At 41.0% G+C, this 25,743-nt stretch overlaps 1 protein-coding gene across 2 annotated transcripts in view; it reads left to right on the top strand.

Annotated features, from left to right (window-relative positions):
- loxl2b (lysyl oxidase-like 2b) overlaps window positions 1-25,743 on the top strand; it is a 69,768-nt gene that overhangs the window by 20,896 nt on the left and 23,129 nt on the right. For both annotated transcript variants that reach the window (XM_021606388.3, XM_021606387.3), the window contains exon 4: window positions 6,935-7,146. In XM_021606388.3, coding sequence (XP_021462063.1) covers window positions 6,935-7,146 — 212 coding nt within the window. The remainder of the gene's footprint in view (window positions 1-6,934; window positions 7,147-25,743) is intronic.

Here is a 25,743-nt window from a genome sequence, read left to right as displayed (position 1 = left end):
ATAAACACTGTTTCTGGAAAGAACAAATCATCCATTTGTGTTGTGGCTCACAGAATAATCAGCACCCAACAGCGCTTGTCTGGTCAGCACATCACATGTGATCTTGAAACAGATGCAGTAAGCCCAGGGAGGGGAAAACTTGATCCCAGGAAGTCACTTTAGCTCAATACTGTTGTGATGTTCTAGAGAAATGATTTGTTCTCTCACTTGGAATGTCTATGTAACCCCGTTTCACAAGGATATTTGGTGAATTCTGTAAGAAGTCAATGGAGTTCGGGGTCTCTATTGGAACCATGTGCTGCAGGCTCCATTGCCATTGTTTTTGCTGGCATTAGCACTGTGTTTTGGTGGAGGCTTGAGGTTACAGTCTGGCCTGAGATGATGAGAAGTAGGATAATTGAAGATTACACACTAAGTCACACCATTGTCTAATTGCTCCAAACGGACATCCTTGCCATAAAGAGTATTGCGCCTTAGTACTGAGAGTGCAAGTGACACTTGAATCTGAATGTTTGCATTCGTTTTCCCTCGTGTTTCATTGGCATGTCTTATTGGTTTCAGTTGCATTTGAAATGCATATTTCAGTTCATTTCTCAAGGGCAACAAACATCATTGTGGATGTGACATTTTAGAACGAATGCCCCAAGCTCACTTTCTAGTGTATGATTCTGGGAATGGACTATTGTAGCCTACATAATAAACCCTCACAAATAGTACAATTGTCAGTGTTAGCCCTTGTGGGGATATTTTTGCTCTCCGGTTGGAGCTTCTCACTGGGCACAGATGTCAATGCAATGTCTATTCCACGTTAGTTCAATGTAATTTAATTGAAGTGACGTGGAAACAACGTTGATTCAACCAGTGTGTGGAGAGTGGGTTGGCTGATTCTTCTGTCCTGTGGTCAATGCGTAAGATAGCTCTAAATCATTCTGACACCAGAAAATAAGTTGAAAGACTCAATTCATGGCAGTTACATTCTGTTCAAATCCAAGCCCGGAGGGTTAGAATGACACACTCAGTCTGGTCTCATTCCAAAGGACCTCATTGAACTTGTTTAGTTGAATGACATATTCTCTTCAACTACCAATGGTAGTTACAAATGCACTACATTGATTTCATGGAGCAGTCAGGAGCAAAAGAGAATCACAGCTCAATGAGCTTTCCTGAAAGATGATATTTGATTGACAAACTAAAAGTTGATGAGATATTCCTTTCTCATTTACATTATAATAAATTGCCATTATGTTGCTACAGTGCCTTGAAAAATATTTATTCCCCTTGGCATTTTTTCTATTTTGTAGCATTACAACCTGTAATTTAAATGTTTTGGGGGGGATTTCATGTAATGGACATACACAAAATAGTCCAAATTGGTGAAGTGAAATTTAAAAAATAACTTAAAAAAAAAATATCTTAAAAATGGAAAATTGGTGTGTGCAATTGTATTCACCCCCTTTGCTATGAAGCCCCTAAATAAGATCTGGTGCAACCAATTACCTTCAGAAGTCACATAATTAGTTTAAAAAAGTCCACCTGTGTGCAATCTAAGTGTCACATGATCTGTCACATGATCTCAGTATACATACCTGTTCTGAAAGGCCCCAGAGTCTGCAACACCACTAAGCAAGGGGCACCAAGCAAGCGGCACCATGAAGACCAATGAGCTCTCCAAACAGGTCAGGGACAAAGTTGTGGAGAAGTACAGATCAGGGTTGGGTTATAAAAAATTATCAAAAACTTTGAACATCCCACAGAGCACCATTAAATCCATTATTATAAAATGTAAAGAATATGGCACCACAACAAACTTGCCAAGAGAGGCCCACCCACCAAAACTCACAGACCAGGCAAGGAGGGCATTTATCAGAGAGGCAACAAAGAGACCAAAGATAACCCTGAAGGAGCTGCAAAGCTCCACAGCGGAGATTGGAGTATCTGTCCATAGGACCACTAAGTTGTACACTGCACAGAGCTGAAATTTACGGAAGAGTGGCCAGAAAAAAAGCCATTGCTTAAAGAAAAAAATAAACAAATACATTTGGTGTTCACCAAAAGGCATGTGGGAGACTCCCCAAACATATGGAAGAAGGTACTCTGGTCAGATGAGACTAAAATGTAGCTTTTTGGCAATCAAGAAAAACGCTATGTCTGGTGCAAAACCAACACCTCTCATCACCCCGAGATGAGAGGTGTTTTTCATCGGCAGGGCCTGGGAAACTGGTCAGAATTGAATGAATGGTAGATGGCTACATGCAGGGAAATGCTTGAGGGAACCCTGTTTCAGTCCTCCAGAGATTTGAGACTGGGACAGAGGTTCACCTTCCAGCAGGACAATGACCCTAAGCATACTGCTAAAGCAACACAAGTGGTTTAAAGGGAAAACATTTAAATGTCTTGTAATGGCCTAGTCAAAGCCCAGACCTCAATCCAATTGAGGATCTGTGGTATGACTTAAAGATTGTTGTACACCAGCGGAACCCATCCAACTTGAAAGAGCTGGAGCAGTTTTGCCTTGAAGAATGGGTAAAAATACCCATGGCAAGATGTGCCAAGCTTATAGAGACATATCCCAAGAGACTGGCAGCTGAGATTGCTGCAAAAGGGGTCTCTACAAAGTATTGGCTTTGGGGGGTGAATAGTTATGCACGCTCAAGTTTTCTGTTTTTTTTGTTGTCTTATTTCTTGTTTGTTTCCCAATAAAACATATTTTGCATCTTCAAAGTGGTAGGCATATTGTGTAAATGATACAACCCCCCCCCCCCCACCAAAAAAATATATTTTAATTCCAGGTTGTAAGGCAACAACATAGGACAAATGTGAAGGGTGGTAAAGACTTTCACAAGCCACTGTATATAGACATCATATATTAACTAATTGATTCTGGATGATAGCAACAATGAGACAGCCAGAGAGAGGGGCCACTTGCTTCCTCTCCTTTGGTCCTCTCTCTACCTCCTCACAAAGACGTATCCCACTAATGGCTTTTCCATCTGCTGCACCCCCCCCCCCACTGCCAATTTCTGGAAACATAGAAACAGGCCACATATGTTAGAAGTATCTCACCGGCTGCTGTTTTTCTGCTGTGCTTTTCTACCACACCACCGCTGCAATCAACAGGCATTTATTTTCTAGACATTTGAATGAGGCACAGAAGTGCAGTCTTGAACTCTAAACAGGAAGTCAATCATTAAAGGGGTTGGGTACCCAATAGCAAGGAGGGAAGGTGGAGGTTGGGTTGCCATGTGAGTTTCAGTTACTGAAACAAGTTCACTCCTTTCTTTCACAGCAAAACAAATTAAAGAGGAGGGGTATTCAGAATAATATTTTGATGACTGGCTTCTATGTAAGACTATTAGGTTTAAGTACAGCTTGAGAGACTGCTTCATCCGTACAGGTAAATCCTGTATGTTAGAGTTCTTAGCCAGGGATAGTGTTTGTCTTGGCCAGTATAAGTCTGTTGGGAGGAAATTGTATTTTTATTATATCATGCCTGTCAGAGCAGTTGTATCTTCTGTCTGTGTATTCATCTCTGTAATATGTTTTGGAGTCAGGTCATGTTATTATTGTTAAGTACTATACCTGTTCACTATTAATGTAAAGTTCTGGAGGAGGTGATAAGTCTGTTATCTGCGAGAATCCTGCTTGAAGGTCACTATGGGCCCTGGTTAAAAGCAACTGCACTACATGGGGAAATAGCGGGCCATTTGGGAGGCAACCTTGGTTGCTTTTAACCAGGGATAATCTAAAACAGACAAGGTTGCGATCACCACAGTTTCCTCAATTATCATGTTGTCATGTCACAGGGTTGGAACCCCCAGATAGTTTTACATCCTCAGCATGCTGCATCTCTTCGCTCCACTCACTGGTTAATCCTATCACTGCAGATATCCCAGCAAATATTGACTTTTCATTTATCTGACTTTCTTTTATATGCATGTCCAGCCCTTATATTTAACCGTACAATGAAGTGTTTTACCATGTTCTTTTCAGGACAACCATGGCTACAAGTAGAATGTGAAACAATTTGACATAAAGAGTTATATTCATTCGTTTTATTGACGAATGTGAATGAAAAAATAAGGTCCTCCAGAGCAAGAACCTGATCAAATTAATTTATATGAATGATGTAAGTACAGAAATAGTTTGCTCAGTGGGAAATTAATCTCCACATAGTCAGTGACAACTTTGTGACAGCAACGATGTGAGCTTATTACAGTATTATAGACACTACAGTGGCGGTCGGGTGCTGTTTAAGATTAGGGAGGACATTTTTTTTATGAGCATGGCTTTTATATTAACATTGATAGGTTTAGATACTCAAATTTCCACTATACCCATCATGAGGCTGCTACAACCTAGCCTACGGATGAAAGTTTGTGGACACCTGCTCGTCGAACATCTCATTCCAAAATCATGGGTATTAATATGGAGTTGGTCCCCCTTTGCTGCTATAACAGCTTCCACTCTTCTGGGAAGGCTGTCCACTAGATGTTGGAACATTTCTGCAGGGACTTGCTTCCATTCAGCCACTAGCATTAGTGAGGTCGGGTACTGATGTTAAGCGATTAGGCCTGGCTCGCAATAGGCATTCCAATTCATCCCAAAGGTGTTTGATGGGGTTGAGGTGAGGGCTCTCGTTGCTGTGCAGCAACACTCCCCATCCAACCACGCTCCCCATCCAACCTGACAGAGCTTGAGAGGATCTGCAGAGAAGAATGGGAGAAACTCTCCAAGTACAGTTGTGCCAAGCTTGTAGCGTCATACCCAAGAAGACTCCAGGCTGTAATCTCTGCCAAACGGGCTTCAACAAAGTACTGAGTAAAGGGTCTAAATACTTATGGAAATGTGATATTTCAGTTTTTTATGTTTAATACATTTGCAAACATGTATTAACATGGGGTATCGTCTGTAGATTGATGATTGATGATGGAAAAATTATATGTAATCTATTTTAGAATAAGGCTGTAACATAACAAAATGTGGAAAAAGTCAAGGGGTCAGAATACTTTCCAAATGCACTCTATGCTTAAATATTTATTCTATTCTACTGAGCCATTTACTTTATGCTCCTATTATTATGTTTTCTTATTTCTTATTGTTGTAGAATTGTTGAGAAAGAACCTGTAAGTAACCATTTCGTTGGACGGTGTATACCATGTGTATCCTGTACATACAACTAATAAAACATGAAACTCGAAACTGTCCTGGGATTTCCTATGATCTTCTATGTAGAAGAACCCCTTACCGTTTAGCAATCATTGTGACCCTTGTGAGCATCATAGAGCAAAACATATTACCTGTGTGTTCATGAGAGTCTTAGAGTTTCATAGATAGTAAAATAGTTTGTAGCTCAAAACATTCTACAGAGGTTTTTGTAAAAAAGTCCTGGCCCCGGGCCCCCTCAGGATCCACCCTTGTCTCACAAACATTGCTTTAGCTCAGCCCCCATTAATAACACAGACTAATGGTTGGTACTGTATCAATGGTTGCAGATGAAATTGAAAATAGACAAATCCAATGATACAACCCAGAAGTCTGAAGCTTAAACACACAATGTTTTAAAGGGGTTAGATGTCCTAAACACACCAGCACTATGGTGGGACTGTTGGAGTTAATGTGGTCGTCTTTGGGAAAAAACAGTTGAGGAAAGAGTAGACTGAGCTTTTTCAGTTTCTCTGTGGTTCGGTGGCATCTGAACATTTCTGTGGAATGATGTCAATGACATTTCAGGAAAACCTTTCCATGGAGATGTAACTGGCCCTATGGGCCCTGGTCAAAAGTAGTACACTACATTGGGAATAGGGTTCCATTTGAGACACAAGCCAGTGGCTTTAGGTCTGAGAGGACAGGACCTGGGTTTGATTTGTGTCTCAGCCAGACCTTTCTCAGCCTATCCGCTAAGAAAAGACAAATATCCATCAGACAGTACTTCTCTCCTCTGTTGCCCATGGCCTACACAGTCACATAGCGCAGGAATGTGGGTTGGGGTTTTGGAAGAGAGGCTGTTTATTCAAACCCCCAACAGGCATCACAGAGGAAGGTCTCCAAGTTACTTTTTGACACAGACAGACATGTAGACAGATATATGCTGCCTTTGAAATGATACAGTATTGATCTGGAAATGCTTTCAGGAGAAGAGAGAAACACCTCAGGCAAGTCAGCATGTCACTCTCACCACAGATGGTTCAATAAGTGGAACAATATTCAAATCTTATTTCTTGTAATATTACAGTAAATGGAAGATCTTTGGTGGAGAGTTGCCATTGATTTTACAACCAATCATAATGCTTTGTGGGTGTTTTTCTCTATTTAGAACAAAAAATGAATCTGCACACTGGTAAAATGCTACGGAAGTGTTTAATAGGCCAACGTTTTGACCCCAGACTGGGCTTTCGTCACCTACCAGCATCTTTCCAGTGACACCCTTTAAAATGTGATAGAAAGTGTTGTATGAGTTGCCATGGTCACTCCTTTGATTTCCTTGTTGCCAAGCAGTTGCAGTTACAGCTGGGTCTGAGCTGTCATTAATTAGGTGATGGGATTGTAAAAAGGTTTGGGTATACTGTAGAGGCTTTACGAGGGAATGCAATTAGAGTGCCGAGGGGGGGTCGATGCCTTCGGTATACGATTATGTAACAAGGGAAAACGGCCAAATGTACTCACATGTGGAGTGGTTATTTTGAAGATGATAAGGAAAAGACCATAGAGTAAGAGAGGGCCATAGAGGACCACAGGGGAAGAGACCTATAATTTATAATGACTTACATTTTTACAATACAGATGCATCTTCGTCTATGAATGTGAAATGAACCCTACCACCTATTAACGCATCTGATATGCTCAATACCTTGCTCATTCAATCACTGAAAGCCATAGCAGATATATTGTATTAGCTGACACTCATATACTCAAATATGCACGTTTTTGTTCACAGAGTTTAAACATTCAGGTGGAGGACGTGCGTATCCGGGCCATTCTGTCGTCATATCGCAAGCGCATCCCAGTGACGGAGGGCTACGTGGAGGTGAAGGACGGAGGGAAGTGGAAGCAAATCTGTGATGTGGAGTGGACCAAGCACAACAGCAGAGTCATCTGTGGCATGTTCGGTTTCCCCGGAGAGAGGAAGTACAACGCCAGAGTCTACAAGTGAGTGAGAGCCGGGATTTTCCTTAACTGAATCCTCTTTGTCCCCTTTGGGACTTAAGGCCACAATGAGCTCCCTCTGTTTCTTCCTGTCCTTGGCTAAAGGGATGGGAGTGTAGAGATGAATACTGTATTCGTCTCTATGGTTGGGGCGTGGCAGCAGCAGGGTCCATTAAATTGGAGTGTTATGGAGCAGGACAACTGTACATATAAGTAAGTATGCCTTGTCCGAGCCAGAATGGCCCATCTCCTGTTTCTGTAGCGTGAGGCCGCCTTATGTACAAGTACATCCCCTGGACAGGACGCTACTGTACATACTGTATGTTTTTCTTGCAAAATGCTTATTATGTCAACTTGAGAGACCTTGTTTTGATCAAGCACGGGCCTTTATTCATCTTCAGACATGTATGTATTAAGGCTGGGGCGGTCAATGTATAATTTACACTTACTCTCCCAGTTACTCTCCTAGGCCCAGTGCAACAAAGCAGTAACAGACCCATACCTCATGTTAGTCAAGATTAATTATTGGTACACAACATAGAAACCTTGACTCTTAAGCTCTCCACTCACTTCACTCCGTTATTTAGCACGTGTGCGTGCGCTTGGGTGGAATCGAATATTTTGGAGCAACGCGAACCTTTTTGTAACATGATACACTAGTACATGACCACAAAGTATATGGACACCTGCTCGTCAACCATCTCATTCCAAAATCATGGGCATTAACCTTAAAATGGAGTAAGTCCCCCCTTTGCTGCTATCTTCTGAGAATTCTACTGCCAATGTTTGTCTATTGAGATTGCATGGCAGTGTGCTTAATTTTATACACCTATCAGCAACGGGTGTGGCTGAAATATCCAAATCCACTCATTTGAAGGGGTGTCCACATACCTTTGTATATGTAGTGTACCTCGCTGGTGCGCGGAATCCTAGACTCTCAAAAATAGCAAGATTCACTTGTGGGCGATAGCAGATGATAAAAACAAAGAAAAATCACGTTGAAAACATCATCACCACTGTTATCTTAAACCAACTGCACATTTGAATAATAGCTACATCCCACTGGGCAAATCACGTCATTTCAAGGTGGACAATTGAGTAATATTTGGTTGAGATGTTAATCAATGAGATTACAACATATATTCACCCACTCAAAAAGACAGCCATTTCCATTGTATTATCACTATGCTTTCAGACCTCTACATGCTTTGTAAATAGGAAAACCTGCAAAATCGGCAGTGTATCAAGTACTTGTTCTCCCCACTGTATACCGTGAGTGCAAATGAGGTAAGATAAGGGAGTTAAGTCAATAAATAGGCCATGGTGGTGAAGTAATTACAATATAGCAATTAAACACTGGAATGGTAGATGAGCAGATGATGAATGTGCAAGTAGAGATACTGGGGTGCAAAGGAGCCAGATAAATAAATAAATACAGTATGGGGATGAGGTAGATAGATGGGCTCTTTACAGATGGGCTATGTACAGGTGCAGTGATCTGTGAGCTGCTCTGACAGCTGGTGCTTGAAGCTAATGAGGGAGATATGAGTCTCCAGCTTCAGTGATTTTTGCAGTTAGTTCCAGTCATTGGCAGCAGAAAACTGGAAGGAAAGGCGACCAAAGGAGGAATTGGCTTTGGGGGTGACCAGTGAGATACACCTGCTGGAGCGCGTGCTACGAGTGGGTGCCTCTATGGTGACCAGTGAGCTGAGATAAGGTGGGGCTTTACCGAGCAGAGACTTGTACATAACCTGTAGCCAGTGGGTTTGGGGACGAGTATGAAGCGAGGGCCAACCAACGAGAGCGTACAGGTCGCAGTGGTGGGTAGTGTATGGGGCTTTGGTGACAAAACGGATGGCACTGTGATAGACTGCATCCAATTTGTTGGAGGCTATTTTAAAGATGACATGGCCGAAGTCGAGGATCGGTAGGATGGTCAGTTTTACAAGGGTATGTTTGGCAGCATGAGTGAAGGATGCTTTGTTGCGATATAGGAACCCGATTCTAGATTTAATTTTGGATTGGAGATGCTTAATGTGAGTCTGGAAGGAGAGTTTACAGTCTAACCAGACTCCTAGGTATTTGTAGTTGTCCACATATTCTAAGTCAGAGCCGTCCAGAGTAGTCATCGATTGAATAGCATGCATTTAGTTTTACTTGCATTTAAGAGCAGTTGGAGGCCACGGAAGGAGAGTTGTATGGCATTGAAGCTTGTCTGGAGGTTAGTTAACACAGTGTCCAAAGAGGGGCCAGAAGTATACAGAATGGTGTCGTTTGCGTAGAGGTGGATCAGAGAATCACCAGCAGCAAGAGCGACATCATTGATGTATACAGAGAAGAGAGTCATCCTGAGAATTGAACCCTGTGGCACCCCCATATAGTGCCAGAGATACGGACAACAGGCCCTCCGATTTGACACACTGAACTCTATCAGAGAAGTAGTTGGTCAACCAGGCGAGGCAATCATTTGAGAAACCAAGGCTGTCGAGTCTGCCAATAAGAATGTTGTGATTGACAGAGTCGAAAGCCTTGGCCAGGTCGATGAATACGGCTGCACAGTAATGTCTCTTATCGATGGCAGTTATGATGTTGTTTAGGACCTTGAGCGTGGCTGAGGTGCACCCATGACCAGCTCTGAAACCAGATTTCATAGCAGAGAAGGTAAGGTGGGATTCGAAATGGTCGGTAATCTGTTTGTTAACAGGGCTTTTGAAGACTTTAGAAACACAGGGTAGGATAGATATAATAGGTCTGTAGCAGTTTGGGTCTAGAGTGTCACTCCCTTTGAAGAGGGGGATGACCGCAGCAGCTTTCCAATCGTTGGGAATCTCAGACGATAGGAAAGAGGGGTTGCAACAATTTCGGCAGATAATTTTAGAAAGATAGGGTCTTGCCTGGCTGATTTGTAGGGGTCCAGACAATGAGAGACTTGTTTCTGGAATGGTGAATTTTTAGAAGTAGAAGCTCGAATTGTTTGGGTACAGACCTGTATTGTAAGACAGAACTCTGCGGGCTATCTTTGCAGTAGATTGCAATACCGCCCCCTTTGGCAGTTCTGTCTTGGCAGAAAATGTTATAGTTAGGGATAGAGATTTCAGGGTTTTTGGTGGTTTTCCTAAGCCAGGATTCAGACACGGCTAAGACATCCGGGTTAGCAGAGTGTGAGAGTGAGAGTGTGAGTGTGAGTAAAACAAACTTAGGGAGTAGGCTGCTAATGTTAACATGCATGAAACCAAGGCTTTTACGGTTACAGAAGTCAACAAATGAGAGCACCTGGGGAGGGGGAGTGAAGCTAGGCATTGCAGGACCTGGATTAACCTCTACATCACCAGAGGAACAGAGGAGAAGTAGGATAAGGGTACGGCTAAAGGCTATACGAACTGGCCCTCTAGCACGTTCGGAACAGAGAGTAAAAGGAGCAGGTTTCTGGTAATGATAGCATAGATTCAAGGCATAGTGTACAGACAAAGGTAGGGTAGGATGTGAGTACATTGGAGGTAAACCTAGGCATTGAGTAATGAGAGAGATATAGTCTCTAGAGATGTTTAAACCAGGTAATGTCATCGCATATGTAGGAGGTGGAACAACATGGTTAATTAAGGCATATTGAGCAGGGCTAGAGGCTCTACAGTGAAATAAGACAGTAATCACTAACCAGGACAGTAATGGATGAGGCATATTGATATTAGAGAGAGGCATGCGTAGTCAAGTGAACATATTTGTCCAGTGAGTGGTTGGGCTGGTTGAGGACATGGCATTCCGACAGTTAGCAAGCCGGTGCTAACAAGCTAGCAGTTAGTAGGCCGGGGTTAACAAGCTAGCAGTTAGCAGACCGGGGCCAGCAAGCTAGCAGACCAGGTTAGCAAGCAAGCAGTTAGCAGACCGGGGCAAGCAAGCTAGCAATTAGCAGATTCGGGTCAAGCAAGCTAACAGTTAGCAGACTGGTGCTAGCAAGCTAGCAGTTAGTAGACTGGGGCTATTAAGTTAGCAGAAGGGCCTTTGGCAGACGTCAGGATGGAGGTACAGTGGGGCAAAAAAGTTTTTAGTCAGCCATCAATTGTGCAAGTTCTCCCACTTAAAGAGATGAGAGAGGCCTGTAATTTTCATCATAGGTACACTTCAACTATGACAGACAAAATGAGAAAACAAATCCAGAAAATCACATTGTAGGATTTTTTATGAATTTATTTACAAATTATGGTGGAAAATACGTTTTTGGTCAATAACAAAAGTTTATCTCAATACTTGTTATATACCCTTTGTTGGCAATGACAGAGGTCAAACGTTTTCTGTAAGTCTTCACAAGGTTTTCACACACTGTTGCTGGTATTTTGGCCCATTCCTCCATGCAGATCTCCTCTAGAGAAGTGATGTTTTGGGGCTGTTGCTGGGCAACACGGACTTTCAACTCCCTCCAAAGATTTTCTATGGGGTTGAGATCTGGAGACAGGCTAGGCCACTCCAGGACCTTTTAAATGCTTCTTACGAAGCCACTCCTTCGTTGCCCGGGCAGTATGTTTGGGATCATTGTCATGCTGAAATACCCAGCCACCACGCCATCTTCAATGCCCTTGCTGATGGAAGGAGGTTTTCACTCAAAATCTCACGATACATGGCCCCATTCATTCTTTCATTTACATGGATCAGTCGTCCTGGTCCCTTTGCAGAAAAACAGCCCCAAAGCATGATGTTTCCACCCCCATGCTTCACAGTAGGTATGGTGTTCTTTGGATGCAAATCAGCATTCTTTGTCCTCCAAACACGATGAGTTTAGTGTTTACCAAAAAGTTATATTTTGGTTTCATCTGACCATATGACATTCTCCCAATCTTCTTCTGGATCATCCAAATGCTCTCTAGCAAACTTCAGACGGGCCTGGACATGTACTGGCTTAAGCAGGGGGACACGTCTGGCACTGCAGGATTTGAGTCCCTGGCGGCGTAGTGTGTTACTGATGGTAGGCTTTGTTACTTTGGTCCCAACTCTCTGCAGGTTATTCACTTGTGATCATTTAACCCCACGGGGTGAGAACTTGCGTGGAGCCCCAGATCGAGGGAGATTATCAGTGGTCTTGTATGTCTTCCATTTCCTAATAATTGCTCCCACAGTTGATTTCTTCAAACCAAGCTGCTTACCTATTGCAGATTCAGTCTTCCCAGCCTGGTGCAGGTCTACAATTTTGTTTCTGGTGTCCTTTGACAGCTCTTTGGTCTTGGCCATAGTGGAGTTTGGAGTGTGACTGTTTGAGGTTGTGGACAGGTGTCTTTTATACTGATAACAAATTCAAACAGGTTCCATTAATACAGGTAACAAGTGGAGGACAGAGGAGCCTCTTAACCTCTAGCGTTGAGCAATCCCGTATCCGGGAGCGTAATCATATCCTCAAGCTCATTACCATAACGCAACGTTTCCTATTCATGAAAATCGCAAATGAAATGAAATACATATATTGAAACACAAGCTTAGCCTTTTGTTAACAACACTGTCATCTCAGATTTTCAAAATATTCTTTAACCAAAGCTACACTAGCATTTGTGTAAGAGTATTGATAGCCTAGCATAGCATTAAGCCTAGCATTCAGCAGGCAACATTTTCACAAAAACAAGAAAAGCATTCAAATAAAATAATTTACCTTTGAAGAACTTCGGATGTTTTCAATGACAAGACTCTCAGTTAGATAGCAAATGTTCATTTTTTCCAAAAATATTATTTGTGTAAGAGAAATAGCTCCGTTTTGTTCATCCCGTTTGGCTAAGAAAAAAAAATGAAAATGCAGTCACTTACAACGCCAAACTTTTTTCCAAATTAGCTCCATAATATCGACAGAAACATGGCAAACGTTGTTTAGAATCAATCCTCAAGGTGTTTTTCACATATCTATTCGATAATCTATCAGTGGTGGCAGCTGGCTTCTCATCAGAAGAAGTACTGCAGCTGGAGATTACGCAATAATTGCGACGGAGGACACCAAGCGACCACCTGGTAAATGTAGTCTCTTATGGTCAATCTTCCAATGATATGCCTACAAATACGTCACAATGCTGCAGACACCTTGGGGAAAACGTGGAAAAGGTAAGCTGACTCCTAGCTCCTCCACAGCCATATAAGGAGTCATTGCCATGAGGCGGTTTCAAAAAATGCGGCACTTCCTGATTGTATTTTTATCTGGGTTTTTTCTGTAACATCAGTTCTGTGGCACTCACAGACAATATCTTTGCAGTTTTGGAAACGTCAGAGTGTTTTCTCTCTAAAGCTGTCAATTATATGCATAGTCGAGCATCTTTTCGTGACAAAATATCTTGTTTAAAACGGGAACGTTTTTCATCCAAAAATTAAAAGAGCGCCCCCTATATCGAAGAAGTTAAAGAAGAAGTTACAGGTCCGTGAGAGCCAGAAATCTTGCTTGTTTGTAGGTGACCAAATACTTATTTTCCATATTTGATATATAGGCCTAAATAGCATAATTGATAACACATTATTGATAAAGGATGGTCACATTTAATTTACTCTGTTAAACCTACCATTTGGAGTAACTTAGATAGTGAATCTATTTTGTTTTTAAACCTGTTTGGGATAGGGGGCAGCATTTTCACTTTGGATGAAATGTGTGCCCAGAGTAAACTGCCTCCTACTCAGTCCCAGATATATGCATATCATTAGTAGTATTGGATAGAAAACACTCTGAAGTTTCTAAAACTGTTTGAATGATGTCTGTGAGTTTAACCTGTTGGATCTCTAGGGGCGCTATTTCATTTTTGGATAAAAAACGTTCCCGTTTTAAGCACGATATTTTGTCACGAAAAGATGCTCGACTATGCATATTCTTGACAGTTCTTGAAAGAAAACACTCTGAAGTTTCAGAATCTGCAAAGATATTGTCTGTAAGTGCCCCAGAACTCATTCTACAGGCGAAACCAAGATGAAACGTCAAACAGGAAATGAGCAGAATTTCTGAAGCTCTGTTTTCTAATGTCTCCTTATATGGCTGTGAATGCGACAGGAATAAGCTTAGACCTTCTGCCATTTCCCCAAGATGTCGGCAGCATTGTGACGCATTTGTAGGCATATCATTGGAAGATTGACCATAAGAGACTACATTTTCCAAGTGTCCGCCTGGTGTCCTGCGTCGAAATTGGTGCGCAAAGCCAGCTGCAAGTATTTTCCATTTGATTGAGAGGAGAAACCATGCTTCCACGAACGATATATCATCGAAGAGATATGTGAAAAACACCTTGAGGATTGATTCTAAACCACGTTTGCCATGTTTTCAGTCGATATTATGGAGTTAATTTGGAAAAAAGTTCGCGTTTTGAGGACTGAATTTTCTGGGGTTTTTTGTAGCCAAATGTGAAAGAATCTTTTTGGAAAAAACTGAGCATTTGCTATCTAACTGAGAGTCTCCTCATTGAAAACATCCGAAGTTCTTCAAAGGTAAATTATTTTATTTTAAGGATTTTATGTTTTTGTTGAAATGTTGCGTGCTGGATGCTAACGCTAATGCTAACGCTAAATGCTACGCTAGCTAGCTACTTTTACACAAATGATTGTTTTCCTATGGTTGAGAAGCATATTTTGAAAATCTGAGATGATAGAGTTGTTTACAAAAGGCTAAGCTTGAGAGATAGCATATTTATTTCATTTCATTTGCGATTTTCATGAATAGTTAACGTTGCGTTATGGTAATGAGCTTGAGTCTGTATTCACGATACCGGATCCGGGATGGGGAGATCAGAGAGGTTAACAGAACTCATATGGCAGGCAAAAACCTGAGAAAAACCCAACCAGGCAGTGGGAAATCTGAGGTTTGTAGTTTTTCAAAGCTTGGCCTACCAAATACACAGTGTCTATGGGGTCAAGTTGCACTTCCTAAGGCTTCCACTAGATGTCAACCATCTTTATAAACTTGTTTCAGGCTTCTGCTATAAAGGAGGGGGGAATGGGAGCTGAATGAGTCAGTGGTCTGGCAGAGTGTCTCAGGCTCGTGACGCACGGTCCCGACAGAGTTAGCTCTCGTTCCAGTGCTTTTCTACAGACAATGGAATTCTCCGGTTGGAACATTATTGAAGTTTTATGTTAAAAACATCCTAAAGATTGATTCCATACATCGTTAGAGATGTTTCTACGACCTGTAATGGAACTTTTCTAGTTTTTGTCTGGACGTAGTGCTTGTGCCTCCTGAAGATGGATCACTGGGTTTAACACGAGTGGCTATTTGGACATAAATGATGGACTTTATGGAACAAATCAGTCATTTATTGTCGAACTGGGATTCCTGGGAGTGCATTCAGATGATGATCATCAAAGGTAAGTGAATATTTATTATGTTATTTCTAACTTCTGTTGACTCCAACATTGCAGATATTTCTTTCGCTGGATTGGGCTCTGAGCTCCGTACTCAGATTATGATTTTTCCGTAGTTTTTGTGAAATCTGACACAGCGGTTGCATTAAGGAGAAGTCTATCTTTAATTCTGTGAATAACACTTGTATCTTTTATCAATGTTTATTATGAGTATTTCTGGGATTTGATGTGGCTATTTGCAAAATCACCGGATGTTTTGGAATCAAAACATTACTGTAACGCGCCAATGTAAACTGAGATTTTTGGAAATAAATATGCACATTATCGAACAAAACATTGAGTAACATGATGTCCTATGAGTGTCATCTGATGAAGATCATCAAAGATCATCAAAGGTTAGTGATTCATTTTATCTATATTCTGCTTTTTGTGACTCCTATCTTTGGCTGGAAAAATGGCTGTGTGTTTTTGTGACTTGGCTCTGACACATATGTTGTGCTTTCACTGTAAAGCCTTTTTTGTATTGGACTTGTTAATGTGTAAAAGTTATATATTTCAAAAAAATATTTTTGAATTTCGCACGCTGCCTTTTCAGTGGAATGTTGTTGAGGGGTTCCACTAGCGAAACGCCTGCGCTAGAAAGGTTAACAATCAATTTCACGATAGCACATTGGTAATAGTTACTGACAAAGATCATCGCTAAGCTGGGCTTGGTGTAAACCCTGGATGGGAGACCAAAGGGTAGCTGTAGATAGATCAATGCTCCAGTAGGAGATGCTGCCCAGACTGCTTTTTTTTCTAATTGTTGATATAACATTGAAGATCTGACGTTGTTTTAAAGATGCACTATGCTGAAATTGCTCCGCCATTTCCTGGTTGCTACAATTCTAGTAGTTTATGTGACAAAACAAGGAAGTATAGTGTAGATAATCATTGTACCATTTTAACCACTGTGAAATATATTTTCCATAACCAAAAATATTGTATTTTCAGCTGTTTGAAGCTGGTTTACAAAACAGGAAGTATAAGACGTAACAACAAAAAAACTAAGAACGAGGAGCATAGAAATAGCGCACATAGAACAGATTTAACGCTTCTAAAAAGTTATATATTGCAGCTTTAAAGGTACAAATTAAACATATTTTGTACAAAGTTTGTCTATGTTGAAATGTGGTTACCATGATGACATAATCCTTTGATTGAAATTTTACCCTCAAAACCACTTTGATTACTTTTTTCAAATCCAATATATTTTCCACATGACAATATGTTGACAAAATATGTTGAAACAACGTTGATTCAAGCAGTTTGTGGCCAGTGGGATGTAATGAAAGTTTAGATTTGTTTTTAGTTTACCTCATTTTGTGCCTGCCAGTTGGCTGTAGGCTACTCCGCTAGCAGCTTGCTGGCTAGCTGGCTAAAAACAGCAAGCAAGCTAACCTTTTAGCTTCTCACATCTCCCCCATGTGAAACAATCCACTGTGTAGTTCAATAATATGCCGTGGCAAGTATTCTTATACTTGCCAGTGTAACCTACAACATTAATCTTTGACAACAGTGTGACACGACAGTTCCACACAATCGTGTTTCTGCGCATGAGCTTAGCTAGCTAACATCGCCAGGACATCGCCTACAAGTGTGATCATGGATTTCTACTGGAGAAGCAGTTTCTAGGCATCTTCATGATAAACCATCTTTGTTGGGATCCTGGGGCTGAACACCTCGCTCTGCAACAGGATCCTGGACTTCCTGATGGGCCAACCCCAGGTGGTGAGGATAAGCAACAACACCTCCACCACGCACTGATCCTCAACACGCAGGCCCCCCAAGGGGATGTGCTTAGTCCCTTTCTGTACTCCCTGTTCACACACTACTACATGGCCACGCGCGACTCCAACACCATCATCAAGTTTGCTGACTACACGACGTTAGTAGGCTCCCTCGACTGCAAGGCCCTACAGAGGGTGGTGCGGACGGCCCAGTACATCACTAGGGCTAAGCTCCCTGCCATCCAGGACATTTATATCAGGCAGTGTATGAGGAAGACCCGGAAAATTGCCAAAGACTTCAGCCAACCCAGCAATGTACTGTTGTCTCCACTACCATCTGGAAAAAGGTACAGGAGCATCAGGTCTCAGACCAACAAGCTCAGAGACAGCTTCTATCTCCAAGACATTAGACTGCTGAATAGCTAACCAATGGCTGCTCACCCCCCATCCATCGTCTAGCTGCATTTACTCAATCTGCACTGACTTAATGCACACTCTCAGGTCTCTATCCACACACACTGTCACTCTCTCTCACACACACACGTGCGCACACACACAGCGCACACACAAACACACACTTACACACACCTTAGAGGATGCTGGTGTGGGCTCATTATAGGAGGAAGGGCTCATTATAATGGCTGGAATGGAATAAATGGAATGGTATCAAACACATCAAACATATGGAAACCAGATGTTTGACTCCGTTCCATGAATTCCATTCCAGCCATTACATTGAGCCCGTCCTCCTATAGCTCCTCCTATAGCGCCTCGATGCTGCTTCTATTTATTATTACTTATCCGGCTGCCTAGTCACTTTTTACCCCTGCCTACATGTATGGGTATATTACCTCAACTTACACCATATCCCTGCACATTGGCCTTGTACAGTATATAGCTTACATTTTTGTGTGTTTTATTTCTCATGTGCTTTTATTTTTATCTGCTCTAGTGTTGTTTCCATGTTTTTTTTAAAGATCCTATTTCTATTTGGTACCTCTGATATTGAACTCCGCATTGTTGAGGAAGAGCTTATAAGTAAGCATTTCGCTGTATGGTTCACACCCTGTTGTATTCTGTCAGGTGACAAATAAACTTTGATTTTATTTGAGTTATTCCAGTTTGATATGTATCAGCTAAAAATAGAAGATCATCATTTTTGCTTACTGAGAAAAAAACACATGGCTAGCAGCTATTTTTACCATTACCAAAATAGCCTAGAATCATATTGTTATTATATAAAATTCATTTTGGGGGGATTCTAGTATAAGGCATTAAGGCTTTCTTTCATATCTTCTTTTTGTTTTCATTCTGGGTTTTTTCTTCTTCATTACCCTTACTCGTCGATTCTGCTAACTTAACTGTAATGGTCTGAATTGGTTACTTATTTTGTTTTACAGTATTATTTTTTTGTTAATACCTTAAGACCAAAAATATGCTGATTAAAAGATTTCATATGTAAGGCTGCCACTTGCCGTTATGCTGCAACCCCGTAATTATAGTGCAGGTTGGGGGAACCGGGACGGAAGGGCTAGGGGGGAGGGGGGCTGGGGAAGGGGGAACGATTTGTAGAGAGGTTCTTCTGGGTGGGAAGCGACCAATGAGTGGGTTTCCTAGTGGTTCATGCTTTTTATTTTATACCCATGGGCTTATCAACACTAAAAATAACAATTACATTTTAGATAAAGCTAGTGTGACCATTATTTTTATCTTCAAAATGAAACTCTTCATACAAATGAGACACACACACACATCAAATGTATCTAACTTAGTGACAACCGATGTGACATATTCAAAACACTACTATCAGAGCTTATTTCAGTGTGAAGACCAAGATTTTGTTGTCATACTGTATATTGTTTGCATGTACTCAAACAAGAAAGGAACACCAATGCAAGTTTTATATTTCAACATCAATCAATACATGACAAACAGCATACTGTAAGTGTAACAGTATAGACTTTACTCCCGTCCCCTCGCCCCGACCTGGGCGCGAACCAGGGACGAACCAGGAACCACTACTTCAAGGTCTCAGAGCAAGTGACGTCACCGATTGAAACGCCACTAGCGTGCACCACCGCTAACTAGCTAGCAATTTCACATCGGCTATATATGCACACATACAGTAAATATGCAAACATACAGTAAATATATTTTGCATATGCAAAGGAAGAAAAATAGTCCTATTTGTACTACTGTACTGTACAGTATGTTAGATCAATTGTTTCGGAATAGATAAAGAAACTGTAAAAATACAGTAAAATCACAATCATAAGGCAAGAAACAAGTACTGTTGTTTGGTCCCACCACAGATTTTCATCAACATCACAGGCGATATTCTCCATGGCCAGACAGTGGGGGAAATATCTTCTGGCATGACACATCCACCCATGACAGGACTCTGCTGGAATGTCACCACAGGCCTCCTCCATTGCCTGGAGAAGGGCCATACCTTCATGGGGTTTGCGACCATACACCTTCCACACCATGCTGAAAACAACTCCTCAATGGGGTTGAGAATTGGCAATATGGTGGGAGATAAAGAAATGTAAACCTGGGATAGTCATGGAAGCAGTTGCTGACCTGAGTAGCCCAATGGAAACGTATGTTGTCCCAAATTAGAACATACATTTGCTGCTCAGCATCACCTGGCACTCTCTGCTCTGGGTGAAAAAGATTGACATGTACTGTAAGGTGTTCAGGAAATTAAGGAGATGGGCAGTGTTCTATAGTCCAAGGGTGGCATGGCGGTGGATGACCCCATTTGAGGCTCATAGCTGCGCATATGGTGACATTTCCCCCGCGGTGGCCAGGTACAGAGCATCAGGAAAGTATTCAGTTCCCTTTACTTTTTCCTCATTTTGTTATGTTACAGCCCTCATAAATCTACACACAATACCCCATAGTGACAAAGCGAAAACAGGTTTCAGAAATGCAAATGTCAAAAAACAGAAATACCAAAAGTTTCTCCATGAGCTCAAAAGGGAATTAGGTATCATGAATAAAGGCAAATCACCTGGTTGTGACGGTATTCCTCCTGAGGTCTGTTGAGTTCCACTGTTACTCCAAATGATTAATACAGCCGTTCACAAAGGTTTATTGGGAAGGGATGTAAGTACAGAACTAATTTTGCTTTTATTTAAAAAAAGCTAAGGACACCTCCCAGTGCTCTCACTGTCGCCCTCTGTCTTTGATAAACGCAGATATTAAACTATTTTCAAAAATTATGTTGTCGCGTCTTGAAACGTACTTACCCAAATGGGTAGATCTGGACCGAAGGGGGTTTGTTAAAAAAAATATTATCCTCAGATAAACTCCGTCGTTTATTTCATATCTTACATGCTTCGTCAGAAACCAAATCTCCTTGGGCAGTTCTATCTCTCGACGAAGAAAAAGCTTTTGATAGACTAGAATGGCCATATCTTTGGGCATTTTTGGAACATATGGGAATTTCTGTAGTTCAATGCTTCCCTTGTTACAAAATGTATATGACAAGGATAAAATTAACAAACTTGCAGATGGGAAAATACATGGGACTATCCATATCAAATTTTAAATGGTATTTTCAGGCACTAGCATTTCATCCCATCCTAAATTGGTTTAGACATGATTCTTCAGTCCCCTGGCTGAGTATAGAAAGATATGGCGTCTCCTATTGCCCTGGAAGAGGTGGTCTTCACTGATATATCCCTTAAACAATGTAAACTATGCTTTTGTCCTACTATTGCGCACACAATTTAAATTTGATGCAAATCAAAATGTCATGCCCATACTCCTTTCACAATAACCCCTTGCGATCTGGAGGGTGGCCTTTTGCATCGCCCCCAATGGTCCAAATATGGAATCCGTACCCTTGCCGATGGTGGTGGGTGACTGACCAGCAACCCTAGTTGCTAGGGCAGATTGTGGGTATAGTACATGTTTTATAAACGTATACTGTAATTTAAAATGGATAAAGCCCCCCAACAAAAAATAACAAAACAAATAACAATTAAATAAGAGTTCTCTCATAGTGGAAATTATGAACCTATGTGGTTTCTTTCACACCCAAATATGCTACTGAAACTTTAGGCCATTATTCACCAAACGTACAACTCACCAGAACGTTAACCTTCTTACCCTCTCGCTGTGGATAATTTTTTTTCTATTATTGGTGCTCCACTTTATCGGAGAGAGAACATATTTGCCTTAATCAGTGGTGTAAAGTACTTAAGTAAAAATACTTTAAAGTACTACTGAAGTAGTTTTTTGTGGTATCTGTACTTTACTTTACTATTTATATTTTTGCCAACTTTACTTTTACTTCACTACATTCCTAAAGAAAATAAAGTACTTTATACTCCATACATTTTCCCTGACACCAAAAGTGCTTGTCGACAGGAAAGTGGTCCAATTCACACACTTATCAAGAGAACATCACAGGTCATCCCTACTCACTCTGACCTGGCGGATTGAGACGTAGCCCATGCAAAAAAACATATATCTCGAGCTCAAACAAGACGGATTTTGAAGGGGATTTTTTTTAATGCTAATTATATTTCCGCGGGGCGCGGACATCAACTCTAGGGGGTTAATACAGAGCAATAATACAAAAACATCCTGTATTCTGCTTCACATCACACAATCTTTTAGAATTGACAGTTTTTCTCAATACTACAAAAAATGTTTTCAACAATGTTGTCGATTTTCAAAACAGAGTCTGCAAGGCACAGAAATTTCTGGCCTTTTGCAAAACATTAAATGCTTGTCCAAAATGATGTTGCCTTCTCAAAACAGAAATACATTCATCAAAACGATATTATACAGTCAAAATTGCAGATAGTGTACATTCATCAAAAGAACATGTCTGCCTTCAAAATGATTAATGCAACGACACTTATCTCTTGAGTCCTAGCAGACAAAACAGTAAGATAGTTTGTCTTTAAAAAATCTCACTAAATCATGATGATCAAAATTGGAAAAACAACTATCCAAAGGTGCTGAATTATGGGCAAGTACTCTCCTTTTATGCATACTTCACCAAACAATTTCATACACATTAAATCAAATATTATTTTTGATTTAAAAACAAAAAAAATTTAAAGCAAATTTTTCGGCGTCATCACAATCCACAATAGTAATAAGGAAAGATTAATAGAATGGAGGACGTGAGGAACGCAACTAATATGAGTGCATAGGCCTCAATCCACACCAAAGCAAAGCTCCATAATGGAGGGTCACAATGTCGAAGATGATGACTTAGAAGTATCCCAACTTCATTCTCTACATCTCTGAATGTCTGCAATATTGTAAAAAAAAAATCATAAAAATCATCAACCATTGCCTAGATGACATTTGTATTTAAAGTCATTTTCTTGCATTACAACCTGACCTTAGAGCACCTAAGATATGCAAGTCAGGTACTAAAGCAAGAACATTTCTGAAATTCTGTAAATGTATTTGATCTTAGGTGTTCTGCTATAGAAAATTGCTTGTGCGCGATTGAGAAAAACTGTAAGTAACCTTCCCCCCCCTTTGTATATATACTGTGTATACAGGATCAGTGCATTCCTTAAAGTAGTCGTAATGGGGTACTGACTGGGCTGGGGAAAGATCTAACTCTTACATACACGTGGAAACCTGCAGAGGAATAGCCAGCGGTTATTAATCACTCAAACCTTAGCTCTCGCCTCTAGATCTGAAGCAACCTTGAATATACTGTCTCAGTAGGGGTAGAGAAGGAGAGAAGTTTCCTCTTAGGTAAACACAGCACAGCAGCTCCAAACTTTCCATCTCTCCCGGCCTGCACCTGGTTTAAACCCATGAAACATGCAGATTGTTTTTATAGTCTGGCGTTTGGTCTAGGCGGCGGCACACAGCCAATGTCTACAGTTATTTCATAATCCAAACTTTGCCTCTGCTCAAATGCCTCTGTATGCCCTCTAGTTTAACTTAGCATATTCCAAATCATTTGGAGGTCATAAGGGTTGAGTACACATCTTCCAGATGCATGTCATCCGTGCTGTGGTATGTTTCATTTAAAAAATGCATCTTTCAAAATAGATGACAGCACCTGCAAACTTTCAAGCTGATGAAAAGTACACCGTAAAGGAGTTACTGTAATCTAAATACTGTGTAATGACATACAGTACAATACAGTAGAATTGACTGTATTGTATTGTAAAAAAAAGTAAATGCTACCATAATCATAATACATTAATGAATGGATGAATTAATTAATTAAATTCATTGGGGGGAGATTTCACAGTATTTCACCTGAATTACATGGGGATTGGTGCAAGCGGGTTTGGCTGCTAGGTAATGTGCTACACATTACATCATATCAATTTGAGATCCTTTGAACTTCCTTTGAACTTCTAGAAGCCGTAACAAAGGCTTTTAAACTGGCAGCAACTGCAGTGCAAAAGAGACCAAAAGGACATGACAAAATACTTAACCTCTTGAAACTAGAGGGTACTATTCTTATTTTTGGAAAAATAACATTCCCAGAGTAAACAGGCTATTTTGTCAGGACAAGATGCTAGAATATGCATATAATTGAGAGCTTAGGATAGAAAACACTCTAAAGTTTCCAAAACTGTAAAAATATTGTCTGTGAGTATAACAGAACTGATATTGCAGGCGAAAGCCTGAGAAAAATCCAATCGGGAAGGGACTCTTATTAAGAAAGCTCTGCGTTCCTATGCGTCCCTATTGAGCAGCAGTGAATGGGAATTCCGGTGGATTTCTCAACTAAACATGAAGTACAACCGGAGGTATTTCAGATATAAAAATAATCTTTATCGGACAAAATGAACATTTGCTGTCTAACTGGGAGACTCGTGAGTGAAAACATCCGAAGCTCAAAGGTAAACAATTTAATTTGATTGCTTTTCTGATTTTCGTGTCCAAGCTGCCTGCTTAGGCTAGGCATAATGCTATGCTATCGATAAACTTACACAAATGCTTAAAGCATAATTTCAAAATCTGAGATGACAGGGTGATTAACAAAAGTCTAAGCTGTGTTTCAATATATTTCACTTGTGATTTCATGAATATGAATATTTTCCAGTAATATTTTTTGCCCGTTGCGTTATGCTAATTAGTGTCAGTTGATGACAATTCTCCCGGATCCAGCAGAGGGGGTTCCAAGAGGTTAAGCAATAAATATTTAAAACTTGCTGCCATTCCAATCTGGCCCTTATATTTTATAAATTGATGGGGCATTATAACCACATATGAGTTAAATTGGTACAGACTCACACTAACAGTTGCAACAAGGCATGCCTCAAAATATAATAATGGTATTGTTGTTTCTGGCTCATTATCATATTTCGAGGTGTGCCTTATAAGAGGCGTGCATTGACTAGTGGTCCAAAAAAAATGTAGCACTCCAAAAATACGGTATTGTACTGGATTCTGTAGGGTGGAGATACAGAGCCAAAACATTTCTGCAGCATTGAAGGTCCCCAAGAACACAGTGGCCTCCATCATTCTTAAATGGAAGAAGTTTGGAACCACCAAGACTCTTCTTAGTACTGGTCGCCAGGCCAAACTCAGCAATCGGGGGAGAAGGGCTTTCATCAGGGGGGTGACCAAGAACCCGCTGGTCACTCTGACAGAGCACCAGAGTTCCTCTGTGGAGATAGGAGAACCTTCCAGAAAGATAGCCATCTCTGCAGCACTTCACCAATCAGGCCTTTATGGTAGAGGGGCCAGACGGAAGCCACTCCTCAGTAAAAGGCACATGACAGCCCGCTTGGAGCCAAAAAGCACCTTGAGAAACAAGATTCTCTGGTCTGATGAAACCAAGATTGAACTCTTTGGTCTGAATGCCAAGTGTCAAGTCTTGAGGAAACCTGGCACTATCCCTACGGTGTAGCATGGTGGTGGCAGCATCATGCTGTGGGGATGTTTTTCAGTGCCAGGGACTGGGAGACTAGTCAGGATCGAGGGAAAAATTCATGGAGCAAAAAGCAGAAAGATCCTTGATGGAAACCTGCTCCAGAGTGCTCAGAACTCTGAATGTCCATCAGTGGCCCAGCCATAGCCCGGACTTGAACCCGATCGAACATCACTGAAGAGACCTGAAAATAGCTGTGCAGCGATGCTCCCCATCTAACCTGACAGAGCTTGAGAGGACCTCCAGAGAAGAATGGGAGAAACTTCCCAAATACATGTGCATGAAGCTTGTGTCATACCCAAGAAGTCTCCAGGCAGGAATCACTGCCAAAGGTGCTTCAACAAAGTACTGAGTTAAGGGTCTGAATACCTATGTAAATGTGCAATTTCAGTTGTTTTTAGGTTTTTTTTGCCAAAAAATTCTAAAAAACAGTTTTTGCTTTGTCATTACGCGGTATTTATTGCGTGTCACAGGAGATTGAGATTTTTTTTTTAAATCCATTTTGGAATAAGGCTGTAACATAACAAAATGTGGAAAAAGGTCAAGGGGTCTGAACACTTTCCAAATGCACTGTATATCCCTCTTTTATTTGTGGAAATACTTTGGAACAGATTTCCTAGATTAAAATCACTTGGAGCTGATTTGCTG

The sequence above is a fragment of the Oncorhynchus mykiss genome, chromosome 6 (genome assembly GCF_057628025.1).
Source record: "Oncorhynchus mykiss isolate SJ-2025 chromosome 6, ASM5762802v1, whole genome shotgun sequence".
In the NCBI taxonomy this organism is placed as follows: domain Eukaryota; kingdom Metazoa; phylum Chordata; class Actinopteri; order Salmoniformes; family Salmonidae; genus Oncorhynchus; species Oncorhynchus mykiss.
Note: the sequence above shows the minus strand (reverse complement) of the source record. Positions and strands in the feature narration are given on the sequence as shown.